Consider the following 16497-nt stretch of genomic DNA (forward strand, 5'->3'; position numbering starts at 1 on the left):
CTCGGCAGCAGGTGGTGGAATTTGAACTCAATAAAAATCTGGAATTGAAATGATGACCGTTATAAAAAATCCATCTGGTTCATTAATGCCTGGTCAACATGTGACTCCAGACCCACATCAATGCAAATGCCCTCCATAAAAGGAATGAAACTCAGCCGGTGGGACAATCGAGACGGAGTTGCCCTGGGAGTCTTCAACATTGACTACAGACCCCAAGTCTCGTGGTATCAGGTCAGATCTGGGGAAGGAAACCTGCTGATTACCCAAAACTGAACTCCCTCAACTGATGAAACTCCTCCATGTTAAGCACTTTGGGGAAGTACTGAGCGTGGCAAGGGCACAGAATGTGCTTTGGGGGACTTCAATGTCCATCACCAATAGTGGCTCGGTAGTACCACTACTCGTCGAGCTGGCTAAGTCCTAAAGGACATAACTGCTAGACTGTTTCTATGGTGGTGGTGGTGGGAGCCAACATGGGAAAAACATACTTGACTTCATCCTCACCAACCTGCCTGCTGCAGATACATCTATCCATGACATCAGTAGGGGTGACCATTGCACAGTCCTTGTGGAGACGAAGACCCGCCTTCACATTGAGGATTCCCTCCATGTGTGGTACTATTACCGTGCTAAATGGGATAGATTTCAACAAGATCTAGCAACTCAAGACTGGGCACCCATGAGGCACTGTTGGCCATTAGCAGCAGCAGAATTGTACTTGCACACAATCTAATCTCATGGCCCAGCATATCCCCTGCTCTACCAATACCATCAAGCCAGGGGCTCAACCCTGGTTCAATGAAGAGTGCAGGAGCGTATGCCAGGAGCAGCACCAGGCATACCTAAAAGTGAGGTGTCAACCTGGTAAAGCTGTAACACACAATTACTTGTGCACCATACAGCTTAAGCAGCAAGTGTTAGACAGGGCTAAGTGATCCCACAATGGATCAGATCTAAGCTCTGCAGTCTTGCCACATCCAGTTGTGAATGATGGTGGACATTTAAACAACTCATTGGAGGAGGAGGCTCCACAAATATCTCCATCCTCAATGATGGGGGAGCACAGCACATCAGTGCAAAAGATAAGGCTGAAGCATTTGCTACAATCTTCAGCCAGAAGTGCAGAGTGGATGATCCATCTTGGCCTCCTCCGGAGGTCCCCAGCATCACAGATGCCAGTCTTCAGCCCAATTCAATTCACTCCATGTGATATCAAGAAACAGCTGAAGGCACTGGAAAGACCTGACTATTTTCTGGCAATAGTACTGAAGTCTTGTGCTCCGGAGCTTGCTGTACCCCTGGCCAAGCTGTTCCAGTATAGCTACAACACTGGCATCTACCCGGCTTAGTGGAAAGTTGCCCAGGTATGTCCTGTACACAAAAAGCAGGACAATCCAACCTGGCCAATTATCGCCCCATCAGTCCGTTCTCGAATATCAGTAGGTAATGTAAGGGGTCATCAACAATGCTATCAAGCAGCACTTGCTTAGCAATAACCTGCTCACTGATGCCAAGTTTGGGTTCCACCAGGGCCACTCAGCTCCTGACCTCATTTCAGCCTTGGTTCAAACATGGACAAAAGAGCTGAATTCCCGAGGTGAGGTGAGAGTGACATTATGGCTGCATTTGACCGCGTGTGGCATCAAGGAGCCTGAGCAAAATGAGTCAATGGGAATCAGGGGGAAAACTGTCCACTGGTTGGAGTCATACCTAACACAGAGGAAGATGGTTGTGGTTGTTGGAGGTCAGTCACCTTAGCTCCAGGACATCACTGCAGGAGTTCCTCAGGGTAGTGTCCTCTGCCCAACCATCTTCAGCTACTTCATCAAAGACCTTCCCTCTTTCATAGGGTCAGAAGTGGGGATGTTCACTGATGATTGAACAATGTTCAGCACCATGCGTGCCTCAGATACTGAAACAGTCCAAATGCAGCAAGACCTGGACAATATCCAGACTTGGGTTGACAAGTGCCAGGCAATGAGCATCTCCAACAAGAGAGAATCTAACCATCGCCCTTGATGTTCAATGGCATTACCATCGCCGAATCCCCCACTATCAAAATCCTGGGGATTACCATTGACCATAAACTGAACTGGACTAGACATATAAATACTGTGGATACAAGAGCAGGTCAGAGGCTAGGAATCCTGCGATGAGTAACTTACCTCCTGACTTCCCAAAGTCTGTCCACCATCTACAAGGCACAAGTCAGGAGTGTGATGGAATACTCTCCACTTACCTAGGTGAGTGCAGCTCCCACAGCACTCAAGAAGCTTGACACCGTCCAGAACAAAGCAGCTCGTTTGATTGGCACCACATCCACAAATATTCACTCCCTGCACCACCAACACACAGTAGCAGCAGTGTGTACCATCTTCAAGATGCACTGCAGGAACTCACCAAGGCTCCTTAGACCGTACCTTCCAAACTGACAAGCATTACCACCTAGAAGGACAAGGGCAGCAGATGGATGGGAACACCACTACCTGGAGGTTCCCTTCCAAGTCACTCACCATCCTGACTTGGAAATATATCACTGTTCCTTCACTGTCGCTGGGTCAAAACCCTGGAGCTCCCTACCCTAACAGCACTGTGGGTGTATTTACATCATGTGGACTGCAGCAGTTCAAGAAGGCAGCTCATCACCACCTTCTCAAGGGCAAATAGAGATGGGCAATAAATGTGGGCCAGCCAGTGAAGCCCACATCCTGTGAATGAATAAAAAAAATGAGAGCTTGCTGAGCTGGAGGGGTCCATTTTTTTTTTGAGGAGAGGGTTGTAACAGTAGATTTGAAGGGGCCAGTACCAAAGAAGGAGAACTGTTAATGTTAGCTAACATGGGGCTGGATAGGGAGATCAGATGGTCAGTAGGAATGGGGTCAATGGAGCAGGAGCTCTCTTGTGTCCCTGTTCAGCCCATATGAGTATGAATGAGCTAGGTAGTTTTTAAAATATATTGCTATTCAGGTTATGGATGGCACTGGCAAAGCCAGCCTTTAATCCTGTCTCCCTCTTGAATTGCTGCAGTTGATGTGAAAGTGCTCCCACAATGCTGTTAGGTACGGAGTTCATGATTTTGACCAAGCAATGATGAAGGAACGATGGTGACATGTCTAAGTTAGGACAGTGTGTGACTGGTGAGTTACATGGAGGTGATGCTGTGATCAGGCACCTGCTGTCCTTGTCCTAGTTGCTGGAAGTCATGGGTTTGGGAGGTGCTGCAAACAGAAGCTTGGCTTTTTGCTGGAGAATTCCTAATGAGCAGTTACAAGCCTCAGTTCAGCTCACAGCTGTGGTGCTTCAATGTATTCGTGCAGTCGGTGGATGTGACACAATCTGGGGTCAGATCAGTGAGGCTGCCATCACATGATATTATAAAAAATATTGCATAAATTGCAAATGCCATCTCGTGCAGCACTGGGACAGACCTCAGCATTGGTCAAAGAGCTGCAAATTGAAAGTAATAAACAGAATGTAATTTTTAAGCTTTTATTTAGACACGAGAGATGAGACAATCGGCTGAAACTAAGTGCAGGATTCTGTTTGCATTAATTTCAGAGGCTTTGAAAATTTTGAGATGATGGTCATAGACCAGGCACAAAGTGACTAAACGGCCAGATTGTGTCACTACAGCTGACATGTTTTAATAGGCACAACTCATGTTAAATGCAGGCACAAAATTATAATGGAAGAAACAGTTAACACAAAGTGTGGCTAAATGCGATGATAAGGTCAAATTATGGCAACAGGAAGAAAGACTTTATATATAATCTCACTTTAATAAGGTATCCATGCAGTTGCACATGGGGTGTGTTTGGTGAGTGAAGGTTAGAGTCTGAGGGGCAATTGGACCAGGACTTTCAGGTGCAATTCAGATTCCATTTTAAAATAATACAATCTGAAATTATTGTTATGACACTTTGGCAAACCTGCAGTAACTTGTAAAGCAGAGATGGGGTTGGTTGTATTATAGGAGTTTATCTTCAGTCCAAGATGAGGAGCTGGGAGATGCATAACTGAGGTACAACAGTGGCACCACTAATTATATCCAAGTTTGCTGATAATACAAAGCTATGTGGGATAGCAAGCTGTGAGGAGGACACAAAGAGGCTGCAAAGGGATCAGGTTAAGTAAGTGGACAATAAAGTGGCAAATGGAGTATGATGTGGGAAAATGTGAGGTAGGAAAATTAGAAAAGTAGAATATTTTTTACATTGTGAGGAACTTTTAAATGCTGATGTTCAGAGAGATTTGGGTGTCCTCATACAAGAAAGTTAGCTTACAGGTACAGCTGACAATTAGAAAGACAAATGACAGCATTTAATGCAAGTGGGTTGGAGCATAAGAGTACAATTGTACAAGGCTTTGGAGAGAAGACACATGGAGTATTGTGCAGTTTTGATCTCCTTATCTAAGGAAGGACACACTTGCTTTGGAGATGGCACAATAAAGGTTCACTAGATTGATCCCTGGGATGAGAGGGTTGTCCTAGGATAAGATGTTGAATAGGTTAGATCTATGCTTTCTGGAGTTTAGAAGAATGAGAATAAAATTTGTAAGATTCTGAAGGAGCTCGAGAAGGTCGACACTGAGAGGTTGTTTCCCTTGTCTGGACTTGTGTGGCATAGTATTAGAATAAGGGGTGAATCATTTAAGACTGAGATGAGGAGGAATTTCTTCACTTGGAGTGAAGAATCTTTGGAATTCTTTAATCTAGCGGGCTGTGAATGCTCAGGCATTGAGTATATTCAAGGATGAGATAGATTTTTGGGCTGTAAGGCAATCAAGGGGTATGGAGATCGGGCAGTAAAGTGGAACTGAGGTCCAAGTTCAGCCATGATCTTATTGAATGGCGGAGCAGGTTGGAGGGGAAATATGGTCTACCACTGCTCCTGGTTCTGATGTTGGGAGCACATAATTACAGTGTGGCATGGGCCGTTTCCATAATAAATGCAGAGATAGGAATTTATACTGGGAATGTTTAGGATTACACAGGATACAAGCATAGCGAGACCATTCGGCCTAACCAGCATTTATGCTCCACTCGAGCCTCTCGTCTTTCCTCATCTAAATCTGTCATCCTAACCCCTTCCTCTCTTGTCTAGCTTCCCCTTAAATGCATATATATTTTTCACTTCAACCACTCTACGTGGTAACGAGTTCCACGTTCTCACCACTCTTTGGGTAAAGGCACTTCTTCTGAATTCCCTATTGGAATGTGGTGCAGAAACTGCATACAAATGTGCAATCTTCAGCGTAGATATCTGAGAAAATTGCTCATCAGTTAAAACAAATTCAGTCAAATTATGTTTTGCTGCATCTGGTTACGGTAATCTTTAGTGTTAGAAACTGGGATACTTCACAATACAGTAGCATTTAACCCAACAGGATCTGATATGTATGTTTACCCTTTACTTTAAAGTAGCACAAAGCTTAGAAAAGAATATATATCATCCATGCAGCATTGAAGAGAAAAATTCCAAGGCTAATGTGAGAAATCCATTCAGCTGTCACTTTGTACAGTTTTTTTCATCGCTCATGTCACTGCAGTCCTGAATGTTGTCTTTGCAGCGACTCTTAGGTATGCAGTCACAGTCACTGAAGAAGACAGTAACACATTTCCATCCAGAACAAGCAGGGCACTGCAATTCTTTAAAACAAGCAAACAAATTCATAAAAAATGGTTCAAATTGTATAATTTTTAAAATCCATTGTTATATGGTGCTTATTAATGCTGTGTTTAAACCAATCTATGTATCATTAAAAACTAGTGAATCTTTCCTGTTGCCTTGCTCACAGTTAGTTGGAAGAAATTGTATATATTTTAGCTGCATTTGTTGTATTGGGCTATTGGTTTGAGTGCTATCAGCCCTGCGATTGATGTTCTTGCCGTCTGGCTTCATTTGCCTTCACTGAACCAGCTTTTCTGCTCCTGCTCCTCAATTGTTATGATTGTTCACTGAAAGATTTTGGCACTGAATCCCCCATTATCAACATCCTAGGGTTCCTGTTGACCAGAAACTGAACTGGACCAGCCATATAAATACTGTGGCGATGAAAGCAGGTCAGAGTCTGGGAATTCTGTGGAGAGTAACTCACCTGACTTCCAAATGCTTGTCGATCATCTACGAGGCACAAGTCAGGAGTGGGATACTCTCCAGTTGCCTGGATGAATGCAGCTCCAACAACACTCAAGAAGCTTAACACCATCTAGGTCAAAGAAGCCCTCTTGTTTGGCACCCATCCACAAACATTTACTCCCTTCACCACCAACATATATTGGCAGCAGTGTATACCATTTATAAGATGCATTGCAGCAACACACCAAGCCTCCTTTGACAGGAGTTTCAGAACACACAACCTCTAACACCTAGAAGGACAAGAGCAGCAGATGCATGGGACACCGCCACCTGCAAGTACCCCTTCATTTAGCTATTTTGACTTGGAACTATATCACCCTTCACTGTTGCAGGATCAAAATTTTGGAACTCCCCTCTGCGCCAAATGGACAGCAACAGCTCTAGAAGGTGGCTCACCACCACCTTCTCAAGGGCAACTAGGGATGGACCCAAATGCTGGCCTTACCAATGACGCCCACATTCCATGAAAAAAAAACATTGCTCCTGCTGTCCATCCCCTGCATTAAGGCCACCAGTGCAGCATCCTAAAATCTTGCAACATGTATTCTGCCAATGTTGTGCCATTCTTGAGCCTTTCCCAGGTGAACACAGTTTCACAATGACTTTCAGCACCTGCTCCAGCCAAAATGCACTTCCCCTTTAAGTGATGCAGGCTGGCTTTAACAGTGCAGGCTCGTTTGAACTCATGCAAGCCTCTCACAATTTCGTGCCCCTTGGTCTGGCATGCAGTGACTCAACAATGTGCTTTGCTGAGTGCAAGCTACAATCATTTAAATGAACATGCAGCACAAGTTTATGTGCTGCCTGCATCAGAAGCAACTGGTGTGGGTTAATGTGACATTGTGATCCCCGCACCCTACATCAGGAGCTATTCAACTTGCAAGCCCTTATGTACTAACACTCAGTACACAGCATGGTGCTTTTACTAGTGTATTCCCTTTTGAATTAGTGGTATTTCAGTTCTACTCAATCATTTATTAACTTGGAAGCTATATAGATTGCTGTAAATTTTTCTGCCACAATGTTAAGTACAGATGAAGAAGGTTGTTTGGCTCACCAAACTTTTCCTTCCATGGAAACCTATAACTCTGTCATGATGAAATCTAACTGGCTCTTGAATGATTTTTGCTTTCATTGATGACCACGTTAGGTATTAATCATTTTGTAATCAATTGTTTCCCGACATCAGCCTCGAACTTGTATTTTACAGTTGGTATTTATGTTCTGCAGTCTTGATCCATCTTGAACATAGTGTTCAGGTTCACTTAGTATCATATCTACTACTTGCATTCACTTTTTTATATCTTTTCCTCGGAACTCAGTCCTTTAAAACTTTCCAGGGCTTGGGGGGATGCTGTTTTTGAGTCATAATGACCAGAACTTAACAGTATTCAAGGCACAGCTCCATTATCCTTAAATTATGCTTGCTGACCTGGTGGGCATTCAGTAAAAGAAATCCTTTTAGATTAAGGAATACAGCTGGCTTGTAGGGAGGTGCAAGTGTGTGTAGTCTGTTAGTATTTGCACTTAGGGGAAGCCAGTGGTTGCCAAAAAGCCAACAATCCAAACATATTCAGGAATGCTTGCCAGCTGGGCTGTGTGCCATGACACCTTCTGAAACCTGGACTGGCCTGAAAGTAAAGGAGTTTAGGGCACTTGTAGTTTTGCGGCACTGGCATGGCATGGCCTCCTCACTTGCTGGAGTCCAGACCAGAGTACAGTAGTAACAGCAGTGCAGTCGCACAGCAGATTGCACAGGCAATGCTCCCCTGAGAAGTTGAGGTTTGTGAGCTGGGTTCAATACACCATTCGTATATTGTGTCAGGACACCAGGTGGTGATAAGGAACTTTCCCACACAACAGCAAGGAAGAAACACTCTAGGCCACTCTTGCCTTTGCAATTATTTAGCACAGTATTGAGAAAAGCTCAGAGAAAACTGTCTGTCCACTTGGAGTATGTACCAGGAAGACTTATGGAAGGGTAGGATGGAAAACAATACATATTTAGAGAGTTTTGTTTCCATTATATTAATTACCATTATAAGCATTGATTAGTTCTGCATCCTGTAGTAATAAATCTGTAGCAAAGTTATATTGTGCCAGAACATTGAAAGTATTAAATTACCTGATTCATCTGAGCAGTCTCCACAATCATTTTTTCCATCACATTTTTTGTCTAAATAGGTCCAGGATCTCTGGTTGCCACACACAAAAACTAAATATTTGGGGAGGCTATGAGGCAGGTCTCCTGTTCAGGAAAGGTAAAGGGGACAGCAAGGTATGTAATGGTCAAAGCTACTTCTATACATTTTTCATAAAATTACAGAGGGTGGGGTAGAATTTCTGTGGAGGTTTTCCTGATATGCCAGTATACTTTCAGCAGAATATTGGCAGAAACCATGGAGAAATAGTAAAAACACTTCCTCAGGAGTTTCCATCAATCTTTATCCCAAATTATTTGGTGTACTGATATGGGAAACACCAATAGTACTTATGATCTATCCCTAGTTGATCTGGGGGCACTATGAGTCAGTCACATAGTGTGGAACTATAGTCACATGTAGGTCAGGCCTGGGTAGGCAGACTCCCTTCCCTGAAGGACATTGGCAAACCAGTTTGTTTTGGAGCTAGCCTGCAAATTATTAGATTTATTCAGTTGTTTTCACAACTTGTTGCAATCTCTGGGTTATCAGTCCAATACTATAATAAAAAGCCAGACTGTTTCATTAGAATATACTTTGGATAGCTTTCTGACATTGTAATGCAGGGTAAAGGCATAAAGCGATACAGACCAGAAGGCTTATATTAATTTAGCCGATCTCACAGGGCTAGCCATTTTGACCTTATGATACTCTCAGCACTCCTGGGAAAGTTAAGCCTGGATTCTCATGCTCAACTCCTATTCAGTGATTTCTTCTTGACGTGTGTACTTGTAGACATTAGGTGAGGGCAACATTTAATAATTTCAAAGCACTGTTTACAACCTATCTATCTACGAGGACGTCCAAGTTTCCATAATGGTTTGATCAAGTACCATCATATCAACTACTATTTGGCAGAAAGATTTCGCCAAATAAACTACATATCTGTGGCTGCCCAATAACTCACTGATTAGCTTTAATGTTTGAACACAGTGGTGGCCATCTTGTATCAAATGTGTATTGTTTCATAGTTTTGTTAATTTAAAATGTGAATTTCTTCTACTATCCCTTTATTCTTTAGTTCCCATTCTACTGGTTTAGCTCATTTGATTTGGTTCTTGAGTTTCTTCTGTGTTGCTGTTGGTGGATTAAGTGCAATAAATATCACAGAGCTGTTGCATCCCATAGGTGGAGTACACTCATATGGTGAAAAAGGAAGAGTTTAGACACACAGGGAAACAGTGACAGGCTCAGACACACAAGAGGGCAAAGGGAATTCAGGCAGAAATAGGGAGGGAGAGCGCAGGAATATCAGACATACAAAATAGATGGAAATTGAGTTGAAAAGTAAGGCAGTGAAGTTTCAGGTCCAAAGATAGAGACAAAAGTTCAGACATAGGAAAATATAGAAGATCAGAAACACAAGGAGAGAGAAATTCAGGTACACAAAGCAAGCCCACAGCAAAGAAAGCAGAACACTAGAGGAGTGTTGAATGTCACAAAATATTAAAGAATGGTGCTGTTTATTTCCTGCTAATCTTTAATAGCAGAAGATAATCAAGAGATATGTTTACCATTAAGGTTGCCAATCTACAGGTGAGAGCAGCATGTGAAAGGAAGCAACATAAACTAAGTAAATGATATACTGATAATGAGAATCTGAAGCATTGGTAACTGAAGTTGTAATGGTGCTTATGTCTAGAGGATGTAAATATGTAATTATATCTTCCTCACGACCAGTAAATACTGTAAACATATCTGCCATCTATAATATGCTGGAGCAAAATTAAGAACTAGTAAACTTTTATGATAAACTCTTAAGATGTACCAAGTACTTTCTTCAATGTGAAAATGTGGATTGAGGATACTTGAGTGATATACATACCACAGTACAAGTTTGATTCATCCTCCCCATTGCTGCAGTCTACTTCGCCATTGCACACGCGTGTGGAAGTGAGACAGGTTTGGCGGTCATCACACAGAAAGCCATTTGCGCCTGAGGTGGTTTTACATAGTCGGGTTACTAAAGCAGAGAGATATGGGAAAAATAAAAGTGCATTACTGCTATTACGGTTAACAAGAATAATTACATCACCTGTTGAAGCAGCTGGTTTCCTTATTTGGCTTCCTTATTTTAGCTCTGTGGTATTGAATAATTAATGTTGTGATTCTACGGTTAACTTAAGAAGCATATTGAGGTCAATTTTCTGTGGTTACTTCAGGTGTTAAGCAGCCTCTGAGGTAGCCAGGATGGGGTATTAAGCTGCAATGCTGGTTTCACGTATATTTAGCACAAGATGCAATCTTGGTAAAGGGGTTGAAGTGCACTCTAGGAATGGCTGGCTGTGGGATCATTAAGCAGCTGATTACCATTTGGAAATGCCTGTTAGCATTCATTAAGGAAGCTGCATTGCATCTTGGTGAATAGCACTTGATCAACTGCCTTATCCTAATAGATACCAGCTGATTGGAATAAGCAAGTTACTGCAGGGGATTTCAAGTGCTATTTAAAGACTGCTCACTTGCTGCTGATGATTCAAAGAGGATTTTTCAAACACTTCGGGAGACTTTGTGAGACACGTTGTCATGACTGCCCCAACACTTTATCAACATATATTTCAGAAATTCTCTGAGAAAGGCAGTTCCAGGATTTTGACCCAGGGACAGTGAAGGAACTGGGATGTAGTTCTGAGTCAGGATGGTGTGTGGCTTAGGAGGCAACCTACAGGTGGTGGTGGACCTTTGCATCTACTTTGTTCTTCCAGGTGATCGAGGTCACGGATTCCGAAGATACTGTCAATGCTTCGGTGGTGGAGGTGTGAATGTTTAAGGTGATGATGGGGTACCAATCAAGTAGCTGATTACAGTTTACCACAGAGGAAGGGCACACTTTGAAAGTCCCTTAATAAATGTGCTACCTTAATAGGGTAGAAACTGAGAGGCTGAATTCCCTGGTTGAGGAATCTAGAACATGGGGGCACAGCCTCAGGGCAAGGAGTCAATCATTTAGGACTGAGATGAGGAGAAATGTCTGATGTTTGCGAATATTTGAAATTGTCTGCCTCAGTGGGGTAGATGCTCCATTGTTGAACATATTCAAGACTGAGATCAATATTTTTTTTTGATCACTCAGAGACTTAAGGGATATGGGGAGCAGGCAGGAAAGTAGGATTGAGGTTGAATATCAGGCATGCTTGTCTTGAAAGGCAGGCTCAAGGGGAAGCAGTCTATTCCTTCTCCTATTTATCATGTTCCTATGTTCTTAAGTCAATTTGGTTAGAGAAAGACTCTGCTTAGCGAGCACCACCGCCCACCCACACAAAGGAAGATCATCAAATTGGTTAATGCACTGCTGGGTAATACCAGTTTGATTTCGGAAAGCAGAATGCAACAGAAGGAAAGTTATCATGAGAATTTTATTTCATTAAGACTTATACAAATGGCAATAACCCACAACTGCTACCATCTGGAAGGACAAGGGCAGCAGACACATGGGAACACCGCCACCTGGAAGTTCCCCTCCAAGCCACACACCATCCTGACTTGGAAATATATCATTGTTCCTTCACTGTCACTGGGTCAGAATTCTGGAACTGCCTCCCTAACAGTACTGGGGTGTACCTTCCCCACATGGACTGCAGCGGTTCAAGAAGGCAGCAAACTATCACCTTCTCAAGGGTAGTTAAGGATGGGCAATAAATGCTGGTCTAGCCAGTGACACCCACATCCCAAGAATGAATTTTAAAAAAAGTAGAGTAAATCCTGTAACAGATGTACAGAAAAGTAATTTATCAAATCCAGTCATCACAATGCACCAAAGCTGCAAGACACAACAATAAAATACTTTCAAATGTTCATACTCATGAGTCTAATGGACACAATTGATCAATAAAGGCCTGTCTCTTAAGTGGAAGAACATGTGCAAAACATCGTCACATGTGGCACATCATAGCCCATTACTGTCTGCCCAGCTAAGTCCAATACCGACTAGATACCAAACTCAGAAATTTCCTGCTCATAATATATATATATTTTAAATTCATTCACAGGATGTGGGCATCACTGGCTGGGCCAGCATTTATTGTCCAACCCTAATTGCCCTTGAGAAAGCGGTGGTGAGCTGCCTTCTTGAACCGCTGCAGTCCATGTGGTGTAGGTACACCCACAGTGCTGTTAGGGAGGGAGTTCCAGGATTTTGACCTACATGGCAGAAAACTTCCCAACAATGATCTTCAGGCTGTTTCTTGAGAAACTTGCAATAATGACCATCATTATTAATCTTGTGTTCATATTTGCATACTTCCGATACATGCTGCCACCATTGAGATTATCCAGTGTTGGACTCGGAATAGAATAGCATGAAACTGCAAAGTGTGTACCATATCGTACAGGAAAGAAATTGCTTTCAAAGCTGTATCTAATCTCTGTGGAGGAGGGGGAAAAAACTGCTCAAGTTTCACTCCCATGATTAATATCATCTGAACCTTCTATGTTGTAATCATTACCAGGTGATCATTCTTAATGTAACAATATTTATTTTAAACAAGCTGAACACATTTGTATTATGGTTACATACTTGGCTGTTTGGGTGGTATTCCAAATATAATCGCACAGGCTAAAGCAGCTGCCATTGCCCCAAGAATCAGCAAGATTACACATGTGATTAAGACACATCTCCTGGGACAGCAGTTCCTGCAGCCTAAAAAAAATGGGTTATATGATAGGTCAGCTTTCAAATGTTGGAATTTATACATCATAAATATGTAGGGGTCAACATACCCCCCACCCTATTTCAAAGCAATTGCAAAAAAAATTATGTTAATTAACAGTCACTCTACAATTGGTGAATTAAAATATTAGATGCACAAAGTATTTCCATTAATTTAACTACCTGAAATTAATACTGAAAGAGGGAATCTCACCATTAGGATCCCTTGTAAAATTAAGTTGAAAAGAACTAAAATTCATTGTAAAACCAATTTTTCACTCAAATTTTCTCAAGTTCTTTCCTGAATGTGTTAGGTTTTGGTGCAGAATTGGTTCCATGGATACCAGTCCTCATGGCCACCCATGACTCTTCACAGTAGGCTATACTTCCAAAGAAGACATTACCATATTTTATTGCACAATATAAACTGGAACTACTAATAATATATATTGTGTTAGATTCTTTCAGTCATAAGATGTCTATAAACGTGAAGGGGCTGAAAGTACTTCCTGGGGTTTGGAGAATAGTGACTTTGGTATTTGAAGTACAATGGTATAAGATAGGTTACATATCACAGAGGATTTCTCGAATAAGCCAGCTTCATAGATCTCAACCTAAAGCTGACTGTGATGATGCTGCATCTCTGTCATGTCACACCTCCACTGTCCCAATGGTTTCAGCCTCGGTCTCTCCTTCCTCCTCAACAAGTCTTCTTGCTGAGCAGAATTTTGACAATGTGCTAAGAGAATAATGAAAAAACACCTTGACCCATCAAAGCACCTAAACTGTCCTTTCACCATTCCATTAATTTGCTACATGATTCTAGTCTGAATTTTGACTTCATTGTAACATTCCTCTACTGCATTAGTGACCCAACGACGGTTCATGAGCAAACATAGCATTGTGAAATCCTGGTAGCTAAGAAGCAATCTTGGGCATTCCATTAAGTGTGAAAGGGAGCATGGACATTAAACTCCCTCAAGATGAAAAAAGTTAGGCAGTCACTTGCAAATTTGGCATTGCTATGCCTGTACTCACACATTTAGTGAACGAAATCCCTCACAGCTAATGAATTGGTGAGGGTTAGGTCATAAATGGCTAATTGTGTGCAGTTTTTTTTTTTAATTTCTATTTGATCATTCACAGGAAGTGAGCTTCACTGGCAAGGCCAGCAATTATTGCCCTTGAGAAGGTAGTGGTCAGCTGCCTTCTTGAACTGAAGCAATCTGTTTGGGAAGGTATACCCAGAGTGCTGTTAAATAGGGAGTTCCAGGTTTTTGACCAAGCAATAATGAAGGAGCAGTGATATATTTCCAAGTCAGGATGGTGTGTGACTTTGAGGCAAACTTGCAGGTGGTGGCGTTCCCATTCATCTGCTGCCCTTATTCTTCTAGCTGGTAGAGGTCACAGGTCTGGAAGGTGCTGCTAAAGGAGCCTTGGTTAGTTGCTGCATTGTATCTTGTAGATGGTACACACTGCTGAGCAGGCTTAAATGAGCAACCTCTTACTCTAAGATTAGGCCCTGTATCCTAGACTCTCCCACAATGGGATACAACCTCTCAGCATCTACCTTGTCAAGCCCCCTAAGAATCTTATATGTTTCAATAAGGTCACCTCTCATTCTTCTAAACTCCAATGAATACAGGCCCAACTTACTCAACCTCTCGTCATAAGAAAATCCCTCCATACCCAGGATCAACCTAGTGAACCCTCTCTGGACTGCCTCCAATGCCAGTATATCTTTCCTTAGATAAGGCTACCAAACCTGTTCACAGTATGGTGTGGTCTAACTAGTGCCTTGTATAGTTTTAGCAAGACTTCCCTATTTTTATACTCCATTCCCTTTAACATAAAGACCAACATTCCATTTGCCTTCCCTATTATCTGCTGAACTTGTATGTTAGCTTTTTGTCATTCATGCACAAGGACTCCCAAATCCCTCTGTGCTGCAGCTTTCTGCAGTTTTTCTCCATTTAAATAATATTCAGCTCCTTTGTTCTTCCTGCCAAAGTGCATAACCTCACATCTTGCCCACTCACTTGACCTGCCTATATCCCTCTATAGACTCTTTATATTATCCTCACCACTTGCTTTCCCACCTATTTCTGTGTCATCCGCAAACTTGGTGATAGTACATTCACTTCTGTCATCTAAGTCATTAATATATACTGTAAATAATTGTGGCCCAGCACTGATCCCTGTGGCACTCCACTAGTTGACATTCTGAAAATGCTCCCCTGATCCCAATTCTCCGTCTTCTATTAGTTAGCCAATCCATGCTAATATACTACCCTCAACACCAAGGGCTCTTATCTTATTAAGTAGCCTTATGTGCGGTACTTTATCGAATACCTTTTGGAAATCCAAATATATTACATTTACTGGTTCCCCTTTATCTATCCTGCTTGTCACCTCCTCAAAGAATTCTAATAAATTTGTCAGGCATGATTTCCCCTTCATGAAGCCATGTTGACAGCTTGATTATATTATGCATTTCTAAATGCTCTGCTATTCCACCCTTTTTAATAGATTCTAACATTTTCCCAATGATGGATGTTAAGCTAACTGGTCTATAGTTACCTGTTTTTTGTCTCCCTCTCTTTTTGAATAAGGGCATTACATTGGCAGTTTTCCAATCTTCAGGGACTTTTCCAGAATCTAAGGATTCTTGTAAGATTACTACCAGTGCATCCACTATCTGTGTAGCTACTTTCTTCAATATCCTAGGATGCAATCCATCAGGTCCAGGGGACTTATCGGCCTTTAGCCCCATTAGTTTCCCTAGCACTTTTTCTCTAGTGATAGTTATTGTATTTACTTCCTGCCCACCACCAGCCCCCCCCACCCCCCACCCCCCACCACTTTTGCCCCTTGATTATTTAGCATTTTTGGAAAGCTATTAGCTTTCTTCTACTGTGAAGTATTCATTCAACTCCTCTGCCATTTCCTGGTTCCCCATTATTATTTCCTCATCTTTCGTTCTCTAAGGGGCTTATGTTCACTTTGGCCTCTCTCTTCCTTTTTAGATATTTAAAGAAGCTCTTACTGTTTGTTTTTATATTACTTGCTAGTTTACCCTCAAAGTTTATTTTCTCCCTTTTTTTTGGTCATTCTTTATTGGTTTTTAAAACTTTCCCAATCCTCTGGCTTACCACTAATTTTTGCCACATTGTATGTTTTTTTTCAATTTGATACTATCCTTAGCTTCCTTGGTTAACCATGGTTGGTTTATCCCCTTCCTAGAATCCTTCTTCCTCACTGGGATATTTCTTTGTTGTGAGTTATGAACTATTTTCTTAAACATCAGTCATTGTTCATCAACCGTCTTTTCTGCTAAAATCCTTTCCCAGTCCACTCCAGCCAACTCTGCCCTCATTCCTTTGTAATTACCCTTATTTAAGTTTAGCACAGTTGTTTCCGACCCAAGTTTCTCACTCTCAAACTGAATGCTAAATTCAACCATGTTATGGCCACTGTTTCCTAGAGGATCTTTTACTGTGAGATCATT

At 42.0% G+C, this 16497-nt stretch overlaps 1 protein-coding gene across 2 annotated transcripts in view; it reads right to left on the reverse strand.

Moving 5' to 3' along the window:
* Positions 1-16497, reverse strand: part of LOC121277040 (low-density lipoprotein receptor class A domain-containing protein 1-like) — a 46967-nt gene that overhangs the window by 9816 nt on the left and 20654 nt on the right. Inside the window, exons 3-6 of one of the 2 annotated variants that reach the window (XM_041185959.1) lie at positions 12858-12980; positions 10167-10304; positions 8266-8388; positions 5319-5650 (exon numbers count right to left, since the gene is read on the reverse strand). In XM_041185959.1, the coding sequence (XP_041041893.1) occupies positions 5511-5650; positions 8266-8388; positions 10167-10304; positions 12858-12980 (524 nt within the window). In that variant the 3' untranslated portion in view covers positions 5319-5510. Of the gene's footprint in view, positions 1-5318; positions 5651-8265; positions 8389-10166; positions 10305-12857; positions 12981-16497 lie in introns of those variants that run through there. The other variant, XR_005942789.1, reaches the window with a different exon arrangement.

The sequence above is a fragment of the Carcharodon carcharias genome, chromosome 4 (assembly GCF_017639515.1).
Source record: "Carcharodon carcharias isolate sCarCar2 chromosome 4, sCarCar2.pri, whole genome shotgun sequence".
Lineage (NCBI taxonomy): Eukaryota > Metazoa > Chordata > Chondrichthyes > Lamniformes > Lamnidae > Carcharodon > Carcharodon carcharias.